At 52.6% G+C, this 20,031-nt stretch overlaps 7 protein-coding genes across 7 annotated transcripts; 1 reads left to right on the forward strand and 6 right to left on the reverse strand.

Annotated features, from left to right (window-relative positions):
* Positions 1-309: 309 nt before the first annotated feature.
* Positions 310-993, reverse strand: CkaCkLH20_09943 (uncharacterized protein; the record flags this gene model as incomplete). Its single annotated transcript, XM_038892658.1, has 1 exon — positions 310-993. The coding sequence occupies one exon, from the start codon at positions 991-993 to the stop codon at positions 310-312; it is 684 nt and encodes a 227-aa protein (XP_038741907.1).
* Positions 994-2,146: 1,153 nt separating this feature from the next.
* CkaCkLH20_09944 (flavin reductase fmn-binding protein) lies at positions 2,147-2,973 on the forward strand (the record flags this gene model as incomplete). The annotated part of the gene is made up of 3 exons (XM_038892659.1): positions 2,147-2,200; positions 2,254-2,856; positions 2,914-2,973. 3 exons carry the CDS (start codon positions 2,147-2,149, stop codon positions 2,971-2,973), a joined length of 717 nt encoding a protein of 238 aa, XP_038741908.1.
* A 198-nt stretch (positions 2,974-3,171) lies between these two features.
* Positions 3,172-3,829, reverse strand: CkaCkLH20_09945 (NUDIX domain-containing protein; the record flags this gene model as incomplete). The annotated part of the gene is made up of 3 exons (XM_038892660.1): positions 3,172-3,315; positions 3,396-3,601; positions 3,724-3,829. The coding sequence occupies 3 exons, from the start codon at positions 3,827-3,829 to the stop codon at positions 3,172-3,174; spliced, it is 456 nt and encodes a 151-aa protein (XP_038741909.1).
* Positions 3,830-4,846: 1,017 nt separating this feature from the next.
* On the reverse strand, positions 4,847-7,855 carry CkaCkLH20_09946 (fungal specific transcription factor domain-containing protein; the record flags this gene model as incomplete). The annotated part of the gene is made up of 3 exons (XM_038892661.1): positions 4,847-6,649; positions 6,698-7,063; positions 7,115-7,855. The coding sequence occupies 3 exons, from the start codon at positions 7,853-7,855 to the stop codon at positions 4,847-4,849; spliced, it is 2,910 nt and encodes a 969-aa protein (XP_038741910.1).
* Positions 7,856-10,292: 2,437 nt separating this feature from the next.
* On the reverse strand, positions 10,293-10,868 carry CkaCkLH20_09947 (biphenyl-2, 3-diol 1, 2-dioxygenase 2; the record flags this gene model as incomplete). The annotated part of the gene is made up of 1 exon (XM_038892662.1): positions 10,293-10,868. One exon carries the CDS (start codon positions 10,866-10,868, stop codon positions 10,293-10,295), a length of 576 nt encoding a protein of 191 aa, XP_038741911.1.
* A 2,140-nt stretch (positions 10,869-13,008) lies between these two features.
* On the reverse strand, positions 13,009-14,018 carry CkaCkLH20_09948 (uncharacterized protein; the record flags this gene model as incomplete). The annotated part of the gene is made up of 2 exons (XM_038892663.1): positions 13,009-13,109; positions 13,304-14,018. 2 exons carry the CDS (start codon positions 14,016-14,018, stop codon positions 13,009-13,011), a joined length of 816 nt encoding a protein of 271 aa, XP_038741912.1.
* Positions 14,019-16,869: 2,851 nt separating this feature from the next.
* CkaCkLH20_09949 (uncharacterized protein) lies at positions 16,870-19,935 on the reverse strand (the record flags this gene model as incomplete). The annotated part of the gene is made up of 3 exons (XM_038892664.1): positions 16,870-17,438; positions 19,110-19,161; positions 19,219-19,935. The coding sequence occupies 3 exons, from the start codon at positions 19,933-19,935 to the stop codon at positions 16,870-16,872; spliced, it is 1,338 nt and encodes a 445-aa protein (XP_038741913.1).
* Between the last annotated feature and the right edge of the window lie 96 nt (positions 19,936-20,031).

Here is a 20,031-nt window from a genome sequence, read left to right on the forward strand (position 1 = left end):
AGAGTGGGTGGCCATACGTGTCTTGCAGCGGATTATCAGCGAGTGGATATCACGAGGCCTGAACATCGTCGAATAGTCTTGGAGATGTGCTGAACGTTTTCTGCACAATGCACTCATCCTTTCTTCATCGGTGTTATGAGAACGGCACTTGGAAAGCCGTGTTTCTCAATCCAAAAGAAAATCAATTCGTTTTGGGCTGTGCTGATGAGGTGTCATTCGCACAGAAACATGCAGGCGAGCATGCCCGTCAGACATGAGTTAATCAATATTGAGGATTGAAACACACTTCTCAAATAACACCGCGACTTCTCAAAGCTTCACCTCGATATCGTTCTGCGCTCCGCCCTCTCCCTTCCACGTCCTGCGAAGCCCGTTCTCTGAATCCCCAAAGACGGGATCGTACTTGGGTTTCGGCACGCCCCAGACCTTCTCAAAGTCCCCTCCCCCCAGCACAAAATCCCACTCCCCGCCGCAGTAAGCCCCCATCATCGTGTATCCCGACAACTCAATGTTGTTCAAGACCTCTCTCGGATTCTCCGCCTCGATGCCGTGCGCCTTCCCCGGCGACAAGAGACCGAACTCGGCCTCCGGCCTCGTGTTGTACGTCTTGTGCGCCACCCCGGCCGGGATCACAAACACGTCGCCGGCCTCCGCCTGGATCTCCACCCCGCCCTTCTCCCACGCCGACTCGTACGTGTTCTTGTCGAGGTCCTCCGAGGTGTCCGCCACCCCGAAGCGGATCGTCGCCGTGCCGGAGAGGACGGCCATGCACTCGTGCGCCTTGGAGTGGAAGTGCGAGAGCTGCGTCTGGCCGTAGCGGAAGATCCACTGCACGTCCCACCCGTTGCTGGTGAATCGGTCCCAGACCTCTCCCGCGGAGCAGTGGGACGTCTTCGGGTTCTTGGGGAGGACGTTTCTGTAGTGGAGGAGGGGCCGCGGCGAGTTCGGGACGAGGTCTGTGGGGAACAGGTGGTACTGTCTGATTTCGACCATTCTGCTCTCTGGTGAACTTGAGATTCTATGTGACTTTGTGGTGGATGCTTGGTTTTGTTTTAGGATGAGATTGTGCTTGAACTACCGTCGCCGACTTCATCGGGTTGATATATCTTAGTTGAAAGCCGGCAGGTGACCCGAATGACGCGGTTATCGGGTGTCGCATCCGATTCGGAATCCGTCGCCCGTTGATATCAGACCCCGCACTTTCTCAGATGTCCCCGGATGCGGAGTCCGGGGGGTGCTGTCTCTCATTCATGATCCCTATTTCGGATCTGTTGATACTCTCAAGCTCTGATATCTGTCTATCAACCACTCAGGTGAAGATTTAACCAGCGTCTCTGGGGTGCTGCGTTATCTCTGCGCTGCCATAGATAAGCCGACTCGACGCATTCTTCAATCACTGCAGGCCTTGTCTGGACATTCTAGTATTTCCCGAGCGTCTCAATCAACACTTTAGTTTACGTTTTACTAGTTTCCATGTCTCAACAGACTTTCAAAGCCTAAGCTTCAGTCCCGGTAGACAGATGCACAGCCCATAACACCATCTCGAGTGATACACCACTCAAGAATACGGAAGATCTCTCGATAGGCGGTCTATGGCCTCTAAGTGGTCAAACCCAGACGACGAGAATCTCTATCGTCTCTCATGAAATTGATTAAATGCTGGGTTATCATGGCGCGTATGAACTTTTACTGTTCAGACTTGTCGACGTAAGCACAATGTACGTTAGCTTTTCTGTTTTCCAGCGAAACTTCAAGCGAAGCGGCAAGACATAACCTCAGGAAGAGTGGGTTTACTCCCATCAGACAATGTCACCTGAAAGTTTAAACAAAACTCCTTCTCATTATGATTATATTGTCACTTTACAAATGGGAGCTTGCTTGGGCCAAGCTTACAAGTGGAAGTTGAGCACCTCCCCGAAAGCCCCGAGAGCGATGCACTCCGAACTCGCCGACCGTGCTGACAAGTGACGTAACCCAGCTCCGAGGTCAACTCAGAATGGGACTTTGGGCGAACTCCGGAGCTCCATCCAAGGCACATAAGTATGTTCGCCAAGAACACTCTCGATCGATCTGCGTGAGCGAGTGCCGAGCTAGATTCCACGGGAGATATTCACAACTGCCAGCGAAGCCCCAATCCATATCGACAATGTACTACAACCCCGGCGTCAACGACCATGGTCTCCCTTATGACCCTTTCAAAGTACTCTCTCACCCATCCCATCTCCATGCATCCTGTACTGACCCAACATGCAGGCATGCGTAGTCCCCCGAGCAATCGGCTGGATCTCAACCACATCCCCCAAAGGCGTGCACAACCTCGCCCCCTACAGCCAATTCACAAACGTCACCTTCGACCCCCCGATGGTGATGTTCAGCGCCAATCAGACATTCGAGTCCTCCGACACCTCCGCAACGGGCACCCGCAAAGACACCGTCAACAACATCGAAGCCACCGGCGTCTTCTGCTGGCAGCTCTGCACCTACGCCCTCCGCGAGAGCGTCAACATCACCGCGGAGGCGATCGGGCCCGAGGAGGACGAGTTCGAGCGCGCGGGCCTCGAGAAGACCTGGTCCAGGGGCCTGAAGACCCCGGTCCCGATGGTCGCCGCGTCGCCGGTGCGGTTCGAGTGCGAGTACGTGCAGACCGTGAGGCTGCCCGGGAAGGGCCCGATGGGGACCGTGGATGTCGTCTTCGGGCGGGTCGTCGGGGTGCATGTCGACGAGGGGGTTTTGACGGGGGGGAAGATTGACGTGCGGAAGACGAACCCGATCGCGAGGCTTGGGTACTTTGAGTACGGGGTCATCAACGACTCGTTTGAGATGATCGTGCCCGGGGATAAGCGGATGCTCATTGGGGTGAGTGACTGCGTGGATGTTGTCGTGGAAGTGTGTTGACTAATGATGGTGGAACAGCTCGAGGGCAATGCGAAGAAGAACACGGATGATCTTTTAGAGCAGGACAAGACGGCGTGAGATGTTCCAGCGAGAAATGTCCACACGGCTGGACGGCTCGTCTGCATAGCCAAAAGCATGCCGAGTATGAGGAGGCGAGAGCAGCATTAGCTGGCATGAGATAAATTCTAGACGTGCCAAATTTCATTGACCTGACTGTCAGCGGCGAAACTTGTACTCTATCAATCAACACGCTAACTAATCATTCTCAAGAAATTCTCAAGCGTTCTCTATATCAGGGTTCTCCTCGACGAGATGCGCAAGTGGCAAAAACAGCTTCATCCCGCCATCTCCAGACTTGATATCCCTCACCTCCTGCCACGTCTTGAAATACCAGCCCGAACACTTCTCTGGCTCCAGATTCTGTATCTCTCATCAGCATCGGCGACAAAACAAAAGTAGAACGGACACAGGGGACGGTGTAACAAGACAAAAAAACTCACCTTGGGCTCCGCCGCCTCGTCCAGCATCTCACACCTCACAAAGAGCGTGACGTAATGCTTCCCCGACTCCTCAAACACGTCGTTTGTCACGCCAATGATCTTGGTCGCCCTGACCTTCAACTCCGTCTCCTCCTCCGTCTCGCGCACCGCGCACTCAAAGATTCCCTCCTTGAGTTCCAGGTGGCCGCCGGGGAGTTGCCACGTCCCTGTCGGCATCGTCAGTGAGGTTGGTCGTGCAGCGAGAATGAGATTCACTCGTGGGAATCTTCAAGAGATCCAAGTCGCCGTTCACAATTGGTGAGATTCGGCGATGCGGGGGATGGCATACCAGAGCCGTGGCTGCTCTCCCTCTTGCCCACGACGATGCGTCCGTCCTTTCTCTGGATGACCGCTGCGACGCCGACGCGCGGGTTCGCGAACGCGTCTGAGGACATGATGCACTAGATGATGTTGCTGAAATGAACCGAGTGATTGCCGCTCGTTGATGAGGAAAATGAGACCCAAAGCGCTGGAGACACGATGTTATTTATGAGTCAACGGATATGAGCCGAATGTGTAAATGCAAAGTACCTCACAGCCAGGTACGAACTCTTAGTGGGGGGACTGCGCCCAGGGATATGAGCCTGGAAGAGAGCCTTGAACACACTGCCTTACTCTACTTCGTATGACTCTGCGCTGTGCCACACACACTTCTCACCCGACGCTTCCTCACTTAAACCCCCTCTTTGGTTATCACAATTGTGAAAGAACAAAATGCCATCCCTCTCATCCCTCTCATCCCTCCTTACCTTCATCTCCTTTCATCTACACTAGGTAGGTAACCTCCGGTCGGCCCCACAAGTCCCGCCCAAGGACGTGGACCTCCGCTCACCCTCAAAGCCATCTTACCCTCCCCATCTCCACAACAACAACTGGTCTGGTGGTGTAGTTGGTTATCACGTCAGTCTAACATTGCGAAGTCAATGAACAACATCTCACGGTGTCTTCCACGTCTTCGCTATGGCTTCCACTGAAGGTCTCCGGTTCAAGTCCGGGCTGGATCGCGTCGGGTCTCGGGCGATTGGTTTAGTGGTATAATACTCGCTTAGCATGTGAGTGGTCCAGGGTTCGATTCCCTGATCGTCCAAATTCTTTTGTTTTTCGGTTGGTTGTGGTGTTTCTGGTGTTGATGTGAAGAGGGCGTGTGTTGGGTGAGCGATGTTGATAAAGTCAAAAGTCAATTGTGGGCGGGTCTGGTCGGTAAGTGCTCACCATGAGTTTGTGGTTTTTACCTCGAGCGACGGAAAAACGGCAGAAGTGGGTAAGCCAACAAAGACAGTAATAGGTAATAATACATTTCGTCATTCAGTCATTAAATCTGCCTACATTGGGTATCATTACACAGCCCGTCAAGAGCCTTTACAAGAGAGGAGACATGGCTATGCTCAGTACTTCAAAAAAGTCCTCTCAGATCACCAAGCCCCCTTGGCCGGCATATTCCCCGGGTCCATCTCGAGACCCTTGACGCTCTCCTGCCAGTTGTTCCAGTCGAACGCTTCCAGGCTGTCCATGTTGACATCCATCGCGTCCACCGGCACGTCGTCGAAGCTGTTGTTGATGGACGTGAACGGGTCGGACCACAGCCACGGGGGCTGGTTGTCGCTCACCGACGAGGCGATCTGCGGCTGCGACGTCGCGGCGATGGCCTGCTGCCGCTGTCTGCGTTCCGCGTCCGTCATTTGGGTGTTGTTGGAGATGGCCGGGGACGAGACTCCGGACGACAGCATGGGTGGCTGGGCGGCGCTCGGAGGGAACAGCGTGTTGTTCGGGTCCGCAGCCATTGACTGCGCGGTGGGATATATGTATTCCCACATCTCACTCGGGTTAAAGCTCCTGTTCATCATCACTGTGTCGAGGGATCCCAGTCCCTTCTCTTGGGAAGCCGGAGCCGGCGCCGGCGCCGCCGTTGTTGCCGGGCCTGGCTGAGATGCGTGTGCTTGAATCGGTTGCGCCTGGGTCGGTCGCGCATTGCTGGACGGAGTGGGCAACGGGCTGTTGCCGTCTGTCCTCACCCCACAGAGCTGCCTCCAACGAGCGCGGATCTGCAGGTGTTTGCCTTCCATACCGGGCACCGGGCCAAGCCTGGCCGGAATGGGGTTCATACGGTCGTCAACGTCGAGCTGACGTGCCTCGTCAGGATTCGCGAGGAGGCGCGCGATCTCCGATTCGCGGTGCTTGGTTGCCTTGGCACTCAGCTTTCGCAGAGGCATCCATACGGCCATGTGGTCTGCCATCCTCGATATCTCGGCAGGATCCCTGTCGAATCGGATGGTGTTGTTGACCGCCTCCCACCCGCGCTCTGATGTCGCAGACCATGGCCGTCGCCCGGCTTCCATGAGGACGTACGCGATTGCGTGCCACTGTCGGTAGGTCTGGAACAGCCACCGCCATTGCTTGCAGCGTGGATCGGTATTCAAGATGTAGTTGTATTCGACGATTTCAATGGCGGAGACGAAGAGCCTGTCGCGGATCTCCCCCGAGAGCTCATGTCCATTACCGGGGAATAGCATCGGTTGGTAGATAACCAAGCTCATCTTGGCCATGATCACTCGTGCGATCATGGCAGCCATCCAGAACAGCGGGTCATCGTCGGTGAAGCAGTGCTGCAAGAACTTCTCTTCAACGCGGTCGTATACCTCAATCAGCATCCGCTCACGCTCTGCCAGGCTCGACGAGGCATCGCGCGGGCAGACGCCGGCCATAGCCGAACCGACCGTGTGCAACCTTCTGGACAAGGCACAAATCTCGTACCGAACTAATGCCACAGCGCAATCCGTTCTACCTTGACGGGGCTTGGGCGGTTCGGTCATTCCAGGCTCAATATCCGAATCGTTGAGGTTGGACGGAAGCTCGGTATCAAACGAGCGATCGATAATGGTGAGATCGCTTCCTAGTTCTTCGGCGGAGCGCAAGTCGAGGGTGCAGATGGCCCACCAGAGTCGCCGCCTCAACTCGGTCTCGAACGGCGGCAGATTGAAGTTGGTTCCGTCACGATGAATGCCTAACCCCTGCGCAATGCGGATTGCCAAGCCGGTTAGCGTCCAACAAAACCTGGTGTCGTCTTGTCGGCGGACGAGGGTGAGGAACAGCACAAAGGCCTGGAGCACCACGATATCCGACGTGTTGAGGAAGTTGGCCTTGGCGAGGGCTTGTTCGAGGGCGAACCGGTACTGCAGTAGCATCGTGTCCTTCTTTGATCCAAAGTTCTTCTCGACCTAAAAGACCGGTTAGACGCATCTCTTGTTGGAGACCAGGTGACTCACTTCCTCGTCCTCCATAGACGTAATGGCAGCGTAGTAGATGGAGAACAGCAAAGCCTCATTCCCAGGGGTAAGCTCGTCAAAGTTGCGTCGCATCGCACGGATGAGCTTCTCCATGGTCGGTATATGCAATATCTTGAGCAACGGCTCCACGTTCTCTTGGTAGACCTGCCACATGAACGGTATTTGCGATGGCAAGGGGTGTAGCTTGCGCAGGTCGACGTCGGACGAGCGGTATCCCAATATGAAGGCATGATGGTCGGCCGATGCGTCGGTGGGTTGCAGGGGCGAATAGTGAGGACTGTCTTCGTCGGCAGAGTCCTGGCTGTCGTGCTCAAAGTTGGCCATTTGTTCTCGAAGCTCGTCGATCTACAGTGCGCACGTCAGCGACAGCAAGCAACCCCACCACGAACGACTCACCTCGTCGTTGAGCTTCGACCAGAAAGCGCTGCTGACGTAGCGGCTCGTCCTACCCTGATCGTGCAAGACCAGCCTTCCGAAGGACTTGCCGATGCTCGCCTGCCTCAGATCCGCCGGGCGCCTCGGCTCAGGGTCGGTATCCATCCGCACCGGCGCAGTGGCCTCCCTCTGGGCACCCGCACTTGCAGCCGGGCCGCCGCTTTGTACGCTACCAGCTCTTTCAGACGAGAAGTCATTGCCCGCAGCCTCTGGTGAGTTCCCGGTGCTGGAGTTCTGGCGACCACTGTTGCTCCCCGTGCCGCTCTCGACCTCGATCTGGCCACTGAGCTCCTCGACGATGCCCTCGAGCTTGCGCAAGCGCTTCATTAGCTCGACCTCGCGCTCGCTCGAGTTCTTCGGCGGGGCGTTGGGATCCTTCGGGCGTGGGCGACGAGGAGCGCGGCCGGGGGCGGGAAAGATGCATTGGATGACGGCGCGACGACAGTTGCTACAGGGCATCTGCTTGTCGCAGCGGACCTTTCTCCGGCGACAAGTCACGCAACTGCGTGGGTTTAGGGCCGGCTGGCCGGATGCCGTCATGGCCACCGGCTGATCGGGGGGTATCGAAGTCGCGCCATGACGGCTGAGGGCGGGGAAATCGTGTGCGGCGTTCGGGGAGGCGGGCGAGTGGTGGGGGTTGTTCATTGCTTGCGCTGGCGTCGTAGGATTCGACTGTTGGCTAGCTGGCGAGAAGTTCTCCATGGCTGGAGGTGCGATAGGAACCAAGGTCGCGGTCGCAGTCGAGTAGGATGGGAGAGAGACGTGAGGACGAGCAAGGTTTGACTTCGAGGGATTCGATGACACAGTTCAGACAGGCTGCTGTCTGCGCTGACAAATGGAAACTCTGCGACAGCGGCTCTCTGGTCTTTCTTTACCCACCCCGAGACATGAGTCGTAGCGGCTAAAGGAAATCTTTTGGCATATCCGGCCCCGATGAAGAGAAAGGAAACGGACCGACAAAGGAGAGACTCTGACTGTGACGATTGTTGGGGGGAAAGGCTTGACCAAGGAGAAAGCCGAATTGTTGACTTGCAGATAGAAAAGTCCAAAGAGTGGGGGGAAACGGGAGGCAGGATGGCGGGCAGCGGAAACCAAAAAAGAGAGTCACATCCAACCAGAAAAAATGAGGAAAGAAACATCAGTGCTTCCTTCCTTCCCCTGCAAGAATCGAACGCAGTGGGCCCCGGGCGGTCGGAGCTTCGCAGGTGGGGCGCCTAGATCGGCCGGCTTTAATTGCAGTAAATCCCATTGGCCAGCTCACCTCGCGCCGATACCGCATCGGGTATCCCGCTCTACACCGACAGGACCCTAACCCACTTGACACACCGAGAACAGGTGAGGCTCGGTGAGGCTGCCTCTACCGCCGAGCCACTCGGCAACGATATATCATCACTCGGTCGGGTGCGAGAGGCTCGGAACAGCTTCCTGCTCTGCTATGTTACTACAAGCGCAGTTTCGGCGCATTCTCGTCTTCGTCCGAAAACAAACAGACCACCTACCGGTACCGGCCTCAAACATGAGACGACCTCCGTCATCGACGCAGGCTGCCTTTGAAGCCCGATAACTCCGAGAACGGCGACCTGAGACTTGCCCAGCCAAGCCTAGACTTATTGATCAAAGTTCACAACGGTCAACGAACGTGACTCTGCATATGACGCATGCCAAATCTGGCTATTCGTTATCAGGGACTGTCATATTGCTAGGGAACATAACCCATGCCGTTGACGACGGCCGGTGTACTGCGTAGTGTACTGCGTAGCAGAATACCTGGTTCAGGGACACAAATGGCCTTCCTCTTTTGAACTTCCCCATCCTTATTCTCGTTTACCATGAATATAGGCTTAAACATGTGCATCTGCAACCTGGAGATTTATCAGCAGGTTGCAGCACATGATGCCATGGATCTTGATTCAGTCTCAAAACCCCACCAATCCCCTCACTCCCGTCACCCTCTCCGCGAACCTTCGCCCAGGAGCCCTTGCCTTGACAACATGATACCCCGCAGACGCGGTAGGCAGAGGCGAAACACATGCTTAAACTAGGTAGCATTGGCAAGATGTGCCGAGCAGTAGCCTTTTGGCTTTCATCGTGGCCAGGGGATGGTCTGAACGTGGCATCTTGGCAGTATTTCCTGATGTCAGTGTCAAATAGACGGCTTTTGATACGTGGGATGAATTCTTTTGTGTGCAACTCGCATACGTCAAAGTTAAGAGGGACTTATACTCACTAAATATCGCCATGATTCTCGATATACAAGGGGGCTGCTGTGCATTCTGAAGCTAAAATTCCCTGATTCGTTCCCTAATGAATTTCCCGGACTCAAGTTGTTTGACTCTCACAGCAATCTGCACCCCGCCCGCTACCAGTAACCGTATTCGGATCTCATCATTACAGTGTCGCATAGCACTCATGAATTTGGGTCGGCATTGAGATTATCAAATGGTTATGAGATATCTATGAAGTACGTCTAAATCTTGGTGTAAGTCAACCTCAGGATAGCCTCAGACCTAGAATCTCGCTCCGACTATGCTACATATTGTCAAATGATGCCATTTTCCGTTGTATTGAATTTCAAACTCAAGGTTATTTCTTCAACTATATAGCCATAGACTACGAAGTCACTGCTTTGAGTACTGCATAGACCTCTCATTTATTGACTTGTAAGAACATGAAGTCACTGGTTCTGGAATAGACCTTTCACTCCGTTAATTTGAAGCCAGTTAGTCGGTGAAAAAGCGTGGCCAGTCTCAGAAATAGGTGATTCGTAATTTCGTTTCACTTACCACTCAGCATTACTCACTCCTCTGCCACTGAGCCACTCATGAAAGTTGGTATGTGACATACGACCTGACACTGACCCCAAAGTCGAGACATGCGGAGACATTAAGACCGACGACGTTCACTTATTCAATTTCTCCTCTGATTAACTGAATAGAACGCAGCAGGTAGGCTACGATCAAAAGGCCATGTCACCTCATCTGTGGCGTGACTGTTCTGTACTTTCACAGCACGCTGCCCTAGCTTTGAAACTGAAATCATGTCCCATACGTTTGCCTCAATTTGGTTGTCTGGCACAACTATTCAGAACTGAATAACCCCTAAATCATGAAATGCTCAACCGTCAGAACAACACAACAACCTACGCGGAAGCCTTCACCTCGGCAGTCACCAAGGGGAGAGAGCCTCTCAGGATCAAATCCTTCTCATCCTCGCCCGCCTCGAACCTCCTCAGCATCTCCTCCGGATCGAACCTCGGGCCCCTGGGATCCTTCGCAAACTCCGCGCTCTTCATGAACTCCAAAGCGTCCTCCGGCTTCTCGTACGCGTCCACCTGCGTCTCGATCTTGTTGCCGTCCGGGTCGCGGTAGTACATGCTCGTCGACATGCCGTGGTGCACGCAGTAGGCCGGCTCGATCCCCATCTCCTTCCTGGAGCGGTACGACTGCAGCAGGTCACCGAGAGAGTCGAAAGTGAGGGCGAAGTGGTCCATGCCGCACACGTTTTCCGGCTTCGGTACCGCGGTCGGGTCGTTGAGAATCGCCAGGCGGTGGTGCTCGTGGTCCCAGGTCAAGAAGGTGATGAGCTCGCTCGAGTGAACCACGCGGGCGTTGAGGAATTTGGTGTAGAATTCGACCAGCCTCTTGGCGTCATTCGAGCGAAGGACCAGGTGAGCGAGCTCAGAGGGTCTGAGGACCCCAGAAGGTTTGAGAGCCATGTTGTTGGTTATGCTAGTATGAGATTGGGAATCTCTAACAAGACGGCGTGGTAAGTCGTAATAGAGCTGAAGATGACATGCAGTCAGTTGAAGGTTGTCAGATAAAGTTGCGGGGTGGGAGGTTCGCAGCTTATAACCTCTGCAGCGCAGCCGTGACACCACACAAACTGGGACGAATCCCGTCCGGGACCGAAGGCGTTTTACAACATTCTCGCCCTACATACATCCGTGTGACCCAGCCCTTTCGCTCTTGACTAATCGGCCGGTATACTCAAGCGGCCGCCATCTCACCTAGCGTCCGACGCGCAGCTACAAAAAACCACCACCGCATCATCCGTGCCGGCTGCATAAGCACCCGAGCCGGACGTCCGCCACGCACGCACCAAGCGCCACGAAAAAGCACACGTTGGCCAGCGTCCACCGTCTATCTGGGGATGCTGACAGACGCACTGTTCAAAGCGGGCTGATGGCTGTCCAATCACCACGTGTGTCGTGTAGCGTATTGGTGCGGCTGCGACTCGAGTGTTTCCCCAGATGATGGGACGTTTGGAGGATTCGGGACTTGGGATGACGGGGCCGAGCTTATGCGCGGCTTCGGCGATCTACGCGCTCGCGAAGGCCGATTCTCCGTCTCTGTGTGTTTGCCACGGCGGTTACTTACTCGTTCAGGTTGTTCTTGGCCGAGATATTTGTGGAATTGTGAATCCGAGCTTGGGATGATGTCGGAGTACGAGTCGAACTGGATTGAGGATTCACTGATTACTGTATAATTTTGAATTACACTCCTAGGTCATCATCAACTTCACTGTATCTCTCTCCCGCTTCTCACGGGAACACTGGTTCCTCCTATCATTCATATACGCTAGCCTGAGTTTCTTCATAGTTCGTCCGTGGTCGCGAATGTGTTGTCAAATCGGACTTCGGATTCCCACTAAACTCTGATTCCACCAAATTACGAAGTGAGACTTCTCGATAGGCTGTCTGAGAGGAATTTCATTCATAGAGATCAGACAGATATAACTAAGAACGATCTCTCCAAACTATAATATATCACAAAACCTTGAGAAGCGTAAAGGAATATTTACTTATAACTTAAAGCTATTGAAGCATGTACCCAACTACATAACAAACATTTACCAACCGCAAAACAAAACCAAAAGATACGACCGAGGCATGAGTTGAACACGCGACCTGTGAAGAAGGCTTTAAACCCGGGGAAGACCCCTTTTGGGGCCATGGAATAAACACTGCTCTACCACCTGAGCTACTCGGCCTGTCTGTTTGTTGGAAGAATACGCAAACAATTCCGTATGAGTAGGCATTGCGTTGGTTGCCTGCATCGCTCGGCTGCGAGACTAGGCATTGGTCTTTGATGGAACCTTCTAGATGAACGCATGTCATCCAGATCGCGTCTCACGTGAGACAAATGCTGGCAACAGCTGTGCCTCAATAAAAACTAAATACAACATAGAAAGTGTGAAAGAAATGATTCATTATCATCTGAGTATAGATTCCAAGAATTTATGTCAAATAAAACGTTGTACCCATCAACACCTGAGTGCGATCCTGTTGCTTGATGTCTTGGCATGCATTACAGAAATTTATGGATAGCTCAGCTCACTCATGATATGAACCTCTGAGCTTGAATACGGACATCATTGATATGTATCAGCCCATAACAAAGTGGCAGATCATTCACATAGTCGCAAGACTTCGTCGTTAGCAGCACCTTAGTTGTCCAGGGCTCTGGACAGTGAATATCTAGACACTGGGTATCGTAAGAGCAATCGCATGTCACTGCATGTTATCACTGCATTCCAATATGAGGACATGCGACTGGATTTCATCAAGTATGAGGCCTAACCTCAAGTCAACTCATTCATGGACGCGAGAGAACCGAAGTCCGAGTTCCATCCGCGTGGTAGCGGTGATTGTCATGGGCCACTACGATGTTTGTAGGAACCCAGCTGAGTTCCTACGCAAGATATTTCATGTGCGTGTTGTAATTGAGCCCGCCATGGCCTCATATCGGGTTTTCCTTTGTGGCGGCAGTGACCCTCATGGTACGCAGCTCTTGGGTAACTAGGCCAGTTTTCCACACCATGCTATCCAACCGGGTTTGACACGCCGAGATCTCATGTCATAAAGTAGTTGGGCCATCCGTAAGCTCGACGGAATCGCCGACTCTCACAATGACGCCGATGGGGGTGATGTACGCATACTGGCCGAAAACTGGTTTGTCTATGCACAAAGCTTCAGTTTTGGGGGTTTCTCCTTGCATATAACATGGGAAAGAGTATCAGACTTACGGGGAAACACACTACTAACTCTTCTATCTCTCGCTAGTAATCCGTAAAGCTGTTGATTCCGTGGCGACATGAGGCCGGACTTCAGATCTGCATTCAGACTCAAGCACCTAGCGGTCTTGAACATACATGAAATGACGGCCTTGTGCTTGCCCTGGTTCGGTTCATCGTATACATTGATTCTTTTCCAGTCATCTTCATCAAATGGGGGTATTGAGTCACCCACATCGATGTGGATGTTCGGTCGAAACCGGATGATGACGTCCTCATTTCGATTTTGTAACGGCAGTCGTGACCTGGCTTCTTCTTCCGAAGCTGTAGATGTAACAAGATAAGGAGCCGCGTCGGCAAAGCGAATTCTGTTGCTATATACCGCCTTGTCAAGCAGAGGCGAGTCGACGGGCAGCCCGCCGACTGGATGGTAGCCATATGCGATACCAGGAAGTGCTCTGTACCCGCAGCCGCCAATGAACAATAATCGTACCTGCATGTTCAAATGCTTGCTGAAGAAGTCGGCAGGCTCATCTCCCATGTCGATGCCCGTTGCAAATGTCCCGAAAATGCTGACTTGCAGAGTATCGGCCGACGCACAGAAGAGCGGTGATGGCGTCAAAGGTACGGTGACCGAGGACTCTGGGTGGGCCAAAGTGTGTCGAATCGTGAGTTTAGACCACCCATCGTCAATTGAGGGTTGAAAGAGGACGAGCGAAAAGATGCGCTTCACAGACAGATGCTGCGCGAATCGAGCACCCGTGTCTGTAGGTCTTTCAACAAGAACATATTGTCGATCGAACCGAAACCCTGCTCTCGTGACTTGTGCGTAGTCGACCTCGACGGGTAGCAATGACTTGATAGGGTAAATAAAGAGCTGGGTAAAGCAATCAATCGATGAGCTAATGGAGGTAGAGCAGTTGCTGGGGGAAAATATCAAGTGTGGATACTTACTCTCTGGACCTTCATAGCATCTATGAAAGGTGTTATGGTAATACGGATTATGAAGAAGCGGAAAAGCAAGGCCGAACGAAAGTGTCAATATGCGGAATATCACTGCATCCACACTAAGAATGGAAATCGAATGAGGTAACCGGAGAAGCCAGGTGAAACCTTGCACATGTGAATAACGGCTGCAGTATCGTATTAAGCGGTGTGTTGCATAATTATTAGGTTCGATAAAAGTAGGTACTCGTTGTATGTAATTGGACGTAATGTTCTCGCTGTCGACTGCCGTAAAAGGCAATGCTGAGCGAACCCGCTACCTGTGCCCAGACTTCGCCTGTGTGGTGTTTAGAGTTTCCTCCGCATGGCTGTATACACGTTTAGAGGGTATGTGCTTGGACATAACTGGTTATAAACATATTGATAAAAGCGGGTGAATTGAACATATCTTTGGCTGGTCTGAGTTGACTCGAAGCAACGAATTGTATTCGTACCAATGTGAAAACACTGCCCATGCTTCTGCCTCTGCTCGCTCCGAACTTCTCAATCAAGTAATTTCATCATCTAAGCACGATGTCGCCAGAATGTAGCGCTTCTTCCACGGGCCCCCAAACAATCGCTTCGGTGCCTTGCGGTCGCTGCAGGTCGCGCAGAGTCAAGGTAGGGCTGTTGCCGTGGGCGTGGGCTTGACCTTTACTTTATGCCTGACTGATCTTCTCCAGTGTGACAGGCGCAAGCCAGAATGTGCAAGATGCCGCAAAGGATCCTACTCGTGCCCGGGGTACAGCGAAGGTCGCCGTTTCCGAGACGAAGGCCCAAGTCTCCGTAGGAGATTTGAAAAGACGGCGGAAGCTGTCACAAAGAGAACATCTGCTGTTTCCAAAGCTTCAGCGACATCACCAATTGATGCCATTCCTTCTAATCCGGTGTCTCCGCCGGCGGATAACGTTCGGAGCTCACTTGGCTCTACCTCGGAAAGTGTCGACCTTACTGTATCGGGTGAAGCAGGCGACAGCAATAGTATCGGGAGCGTCTCAGATTCTCTTTCATGCGACTTCATCGAGGATGACTTCTTCGACCTCGATATTGATCAATATTACGCCCAGGGGAACAACTCCTGTGGGTTCGTGTCGAACCCCGACGACATCGCGCTGCAGTCAAATCTGGCAGCCGAATGCGACCCAGGCCTACAAGAAGAAGTCGACGTCGGCACATCCAGCCAGGATGAGATGGCTCTGGAGTGGCTTCTTATGCATCACTACGTTGACGTGATTAGCCCTTGGCTCGATGTCTTCAGCGAGAACAAGTATTTTGGGCACGCCGTTCCGGTCAAGGCATCGCGTAGCATGTTGCTGAAGAACTCCATTTCTGCCGTGGCCGCAAAACAGATTGGCAATTCCAAAATGCGTGGCGGACAGACCTCGTCCTGGCAGCATACAGGCTTTGGGGCTGATGACGTTCCATTCTGCACACTCAATTGGCTTTACCAAGCAGCGAGCTTCTACGATAGGGCAGTTCGATGTATGCTACATATGCTGCAGTCGTTCGGTCAGTTGTTTATCCCCCAAACGAAGATCGTCTATTGACAAGGAAAGGGCTCCCGGTTGTTCCACCGAATTCACACCTCGAAGCACTCTCGTTGCAGAATGCGGAAGCCGTTGTCGACATGCTGTCCTCAGTGTCGGTAATCCTTCTTTATGAGTCACTCGACAGCAACCGTCTCATTATGAAACAGTAAGTTCAGCCAGCAGCTGGGGGCATTTCCAGAATCTGTAAGACTGACATGATGCAAGTCATTTGGCTGGCTTTCAGCAACTGCATAAGTTCGCATTACGTTACGACCTGTCAGCTAGTGACTTCGAGGGTGTCAAGCAAGGTCTAGAGGCGTGTTTTTGGACTTCTTCCCTATTTGATCTGGCGACATCTTACAATGCAGAAGGACCGACCACTCTTGGGTTGAGCGAAGAGAAGGTCTGGTCACAATCGGGCTTGCCCATGGCCGAGTTTGAAGGACTCTGGGCTCCCGCAGCATTGATAACCGCCCCTGGACTAGACATCAAGAGCAAGTTATCAGAGGGTCTGTCGTGCCGCTCATTGGTTTGGCTGCTCATGACGGCTTGCGATAGCCTTCATGCGAGCAACCATTCACTGTCAGCAGACCATGATCCTGTCCGCAAGATACATACCTGGCATCAGATTGATCGATGCCTCGACGTATGGCATTCCCTTTTGCCTCAGGGGTTCTCCGTGTGTATGAGGTTTCCGCAAACTACCCTGCAGACGTCGTCCGATAAGAGTCAATGGTCGAACTCGAGTCACACGTCACATCCGGAAGGAGCATTTTCCAAAGTCTTCTGTGCGAACCCCACAGGGACGGTTGCTTTGGTGTTGTACCATTTTCTTCGTCTTGTCATGCTTCTCAAGAAGCCTGTCGAACCCGAGGCTGAGAGGCAAACAGGCGCCGAGAAGTTGCGGTCATATCGAGATTTCACGAGGCAAGTCGATGCTCACGTTCAAGAGATTTGCGGGATTATAGCTGGCGGTCCTCAGCAAGCCTCTTTGATACATCTCTTGCAGCCCCTATGCTTAGCTGGGTCCTGTTTAGAACAGGACGAGCAGAGATCCGCGCTGCTAGATGTTTTGGTCAAACTGCAGGAGCAAGTTGGCTGCTCGCATGGAAGTAGAGTAGAGATATTGCGGAGTGAATGGGGATGGATTTGAGATCTTGCGTTTGTTGCGTCGATTTGCTCGGCGACTTCCTATCTCATGGCAGGCTTGAAGGCCTTGGCCCATTCCAGAACTTCATACACGTTCTTATCGGGTGGAAACACAGGGTACCAATGCTTGACGATTCTTCCCTTATAGATGGCCAACGTCAGTCGCTTGACGAGCTGGTCTCCCTTGTACTCAAACAGCGGCAGCCCGAGCCCACGTGCGAATTCAAGCTTAGCATCCGAAAGAATGTCGTAAGGAATATGGCTCCTCTTGCGGAACTCCTCCTGGACCTCGGCGGACTGCGTAGACAGGCCGAAAAGCTTATCGATACCGGCATCGTAAAGTTCCTTGGAATTATCGCGGAAGGAGCACGCCTGAGGCGTGCAGCCTCTTGCACCCGGGATCGCGTCCCATTCCGGAGGGATGTCTTCGTTGGCGGCTGCCGTGCGAGGGTAGCAAAAGACGATGGTGAGGCCTTCTTGGCTCGAGAGATCAACCGTCTTTGAAGCGTGTCCGGCAACCGGCATGTTCACGCTTGGGATCTTCAGATTATCCAGGTGATCGCAAGCACCGTCGTCGACCGGCGGCGGGAGGTTGGTGGGGAGGCTTGGGGCTGTTCTCACGGTGTCAGTGGCGGGCGCGGCGTGCTCAGGAGGATGGATCACCAAGGTTCTTACTTGTCATTGCGGATAATATCAACTGTTCAAGCTTGATGGTGATTCTGAACAGACAGAGGAGGTAGTGACTAAGATGGTAAATAAGTTCCAAAAACCCATCCTTTTGCCTAAATCCCAGCACCTTGGCTCGGAGTGACTGATCCAGATATCCACGGATTCGAGCAGGGGGATAATCTGGGGTTTTGATTGACCACATCAAGTAATACACACCGAGACCGACTCACGGTATTCTACAGAACCGCATTGCCGGGAATCTCCGATCTTAGCCAGTCGGAGCTAGAAATCCGTTCCCGAGAGACTGACAGGTGTTAACTCACTACCGGATTCCTCGCCGTGTGCATTTTCATTCCACTCAGTGGATCTTAACATCCCATCTACTTAGTATTTCTCTAATCTAATCCTTCTTGACTGATTGAAAAAGTTCTTCGTCGCTGCACCGAAGGGTTGTCACAGTGCTTCCAGACTCATCACGGGACATCTCTTCGACAATAGCTGTGCTCTGCGGGCTAGCATGGGCGACCCCCACAAACGGCCCAACTGATTATCGCTCAGCAAAAAAGGGGTGTGGCTGGACTGAAGAAAGTCGTGGGTGGTTTGATGAGTCTTTGGCAGTGGTGAATCCTCCAAGTGGGTTCTGACAACTGATTCGCCGAGGGGCAAGGATAGAGGCCTTGATTGCAATTCAGTGATGACAACCTGGATAACAGAGTCTGTTTTTGGATGACTCTCGTCTCTACTTCCATTCTATTTTTAATCTTCTCCCTAAATGACCTTGGGCCCGATCCAATATGAGAACATATTTACCTCTTGTGATGGAATCGCACCTCTTGCGATTAGACAGAAAGTTGACCCATTAGTTGCCTTTTTGGGTAAATGTGAGCGAGCTGGTCGTGCAAACTGAAGACTGATCCTGGTCCGATAAATCTTACCTGGCAGCGGAGACAACGCGCATCGAAATGGGCTAATGGAGATTGGCTTTTCTTCTTACACTACCTTCCTATGACGTAGATGAGGACCACAAAATACGACGAATTGGTATGTTTGGGGGCTTAGGTTAGGAAAGCGGTGGGAAGTTGGAACACATTATGGCTACTCAAACAGCACCATTAACCTCTATCATCGCAATCAAATCATCAGTGAGTGACCATGACTTGGAAAGATATCCCCGAAGGCAGGTAGGCCACACTCTAAATCTCAATTTCTCGTGAACGAGGAATCGTTTCTCATGAGCCTAAAGACTTCCTTGACGTCTCGGAAATGGAATGTTGGCATATGTCTTGGGACTCGATGTAGCGTAATCGAGCTGCTGAAGTCGCATGCATTAACACAGTTAACCACGGGTTCCCTCTGACAGTGATTTCACCTTGAAGGCTGCAGCAGATATTCAGTTGTACAAAGCAAATGCTGGAATTCAGAGGCATCCTTCTCCCTTGACAAATACAAAGTACGAATCATTCGGAGTGACCAAGAGGTCTTCTATGATTTCATCGGGTTGATGAAGAAGTGCTTATCTGTAGTCCCCGTAACACGAAGCTTCATCCCGACAGAGATTACGCCCTCGTTCCTCGGCACACAAAGCATGCCAAAGCTGGGCTTGTATTTGTTACCGCCATCGATTCGCCTGTACTTGACGAGTTGATCCCAAGGCTGTCGCCGGTGCTTTTCTCCGGAGTCAGGGTCAACATTAGGTACCTGGCACCGCAGGCACCGACTGACCACGTCCATATCCAACTTTTGTGCAGTGTCGATGATCTTCACCGTCTGCCAATCATCTTCCGACCATGGCTTGCTACCCCGGATGACCACGTTTGGACGGAATCGCTCGATATCGATCTCGTTTTCTTGCGCACTAGCAAGACGGCTGTTGAGCTCCTTCAGACTTGCCTCTGATGCGACTAACACGGGCATCATATCGGCAAATTTGGTTGCTTCAGTTCGCCCTAGATGTTGAGGAGACCCGCAGCCTCGGAGGATTCGAGGTGTAGGGCCTTTGTAGACAAGGCGAACATCGGAGCCCAGAAATTCAGAGAAGGGGTCAGACACGCTGCTTGAATATTCCCAAGCATCAGTCTGCTCGCCCCAGATACCGACTGGGACCAATTTCGTACAGCGCTGCAGCCACTCAAGTGTGGGATGTGCAGGAATCCGTGTTTTGGACTTGTGATCCCGGGTAGAGATGATCAGTTCGTCACTTTCCTTGTCGTAGTGCGTGGTGATGAGCGTCATCCGAGGATTTGTACGAATGGTGAGAAATTCGTGGGTATCGCTGCTGATGAACATCCAATTACGGTCCATGTCGAGGCCAGTTCGTAGAAGTTTCGCAGAGTCGACCTCGAAGCCGCGGCAGGATTTGATGGGATAAACACGGAGAGCAATGATATCGGAAGGACGCCTGCTCGAAGCGAGTCCTACAGCCCAGAGGCCGTAGCGCATGGAGAGGGAAAACAAAGTGGCGCATAGTATTGCCAGCAATACTAGTACGGAAAACGAAGATAGTTGAGCAGCTTGAAGTATCATCAGGAGGGCGAG

The sequence above is a fragment of the Colletotrichum karsti genome, assembly GCF_011947395.1.
Source record: "Colletotrichum karsti strain CkLH20 chromosome Unknown Scaffold37, whole genome shotgun sequence".
NCBI classification, from domain to species: domain Eukaryota; kingdom Fungi; phylum Ascomycota; class Sordariomycetes; order Glomerellales; family Glomerellaceae; genus Colletotrichum; species Colletotrichum karsti.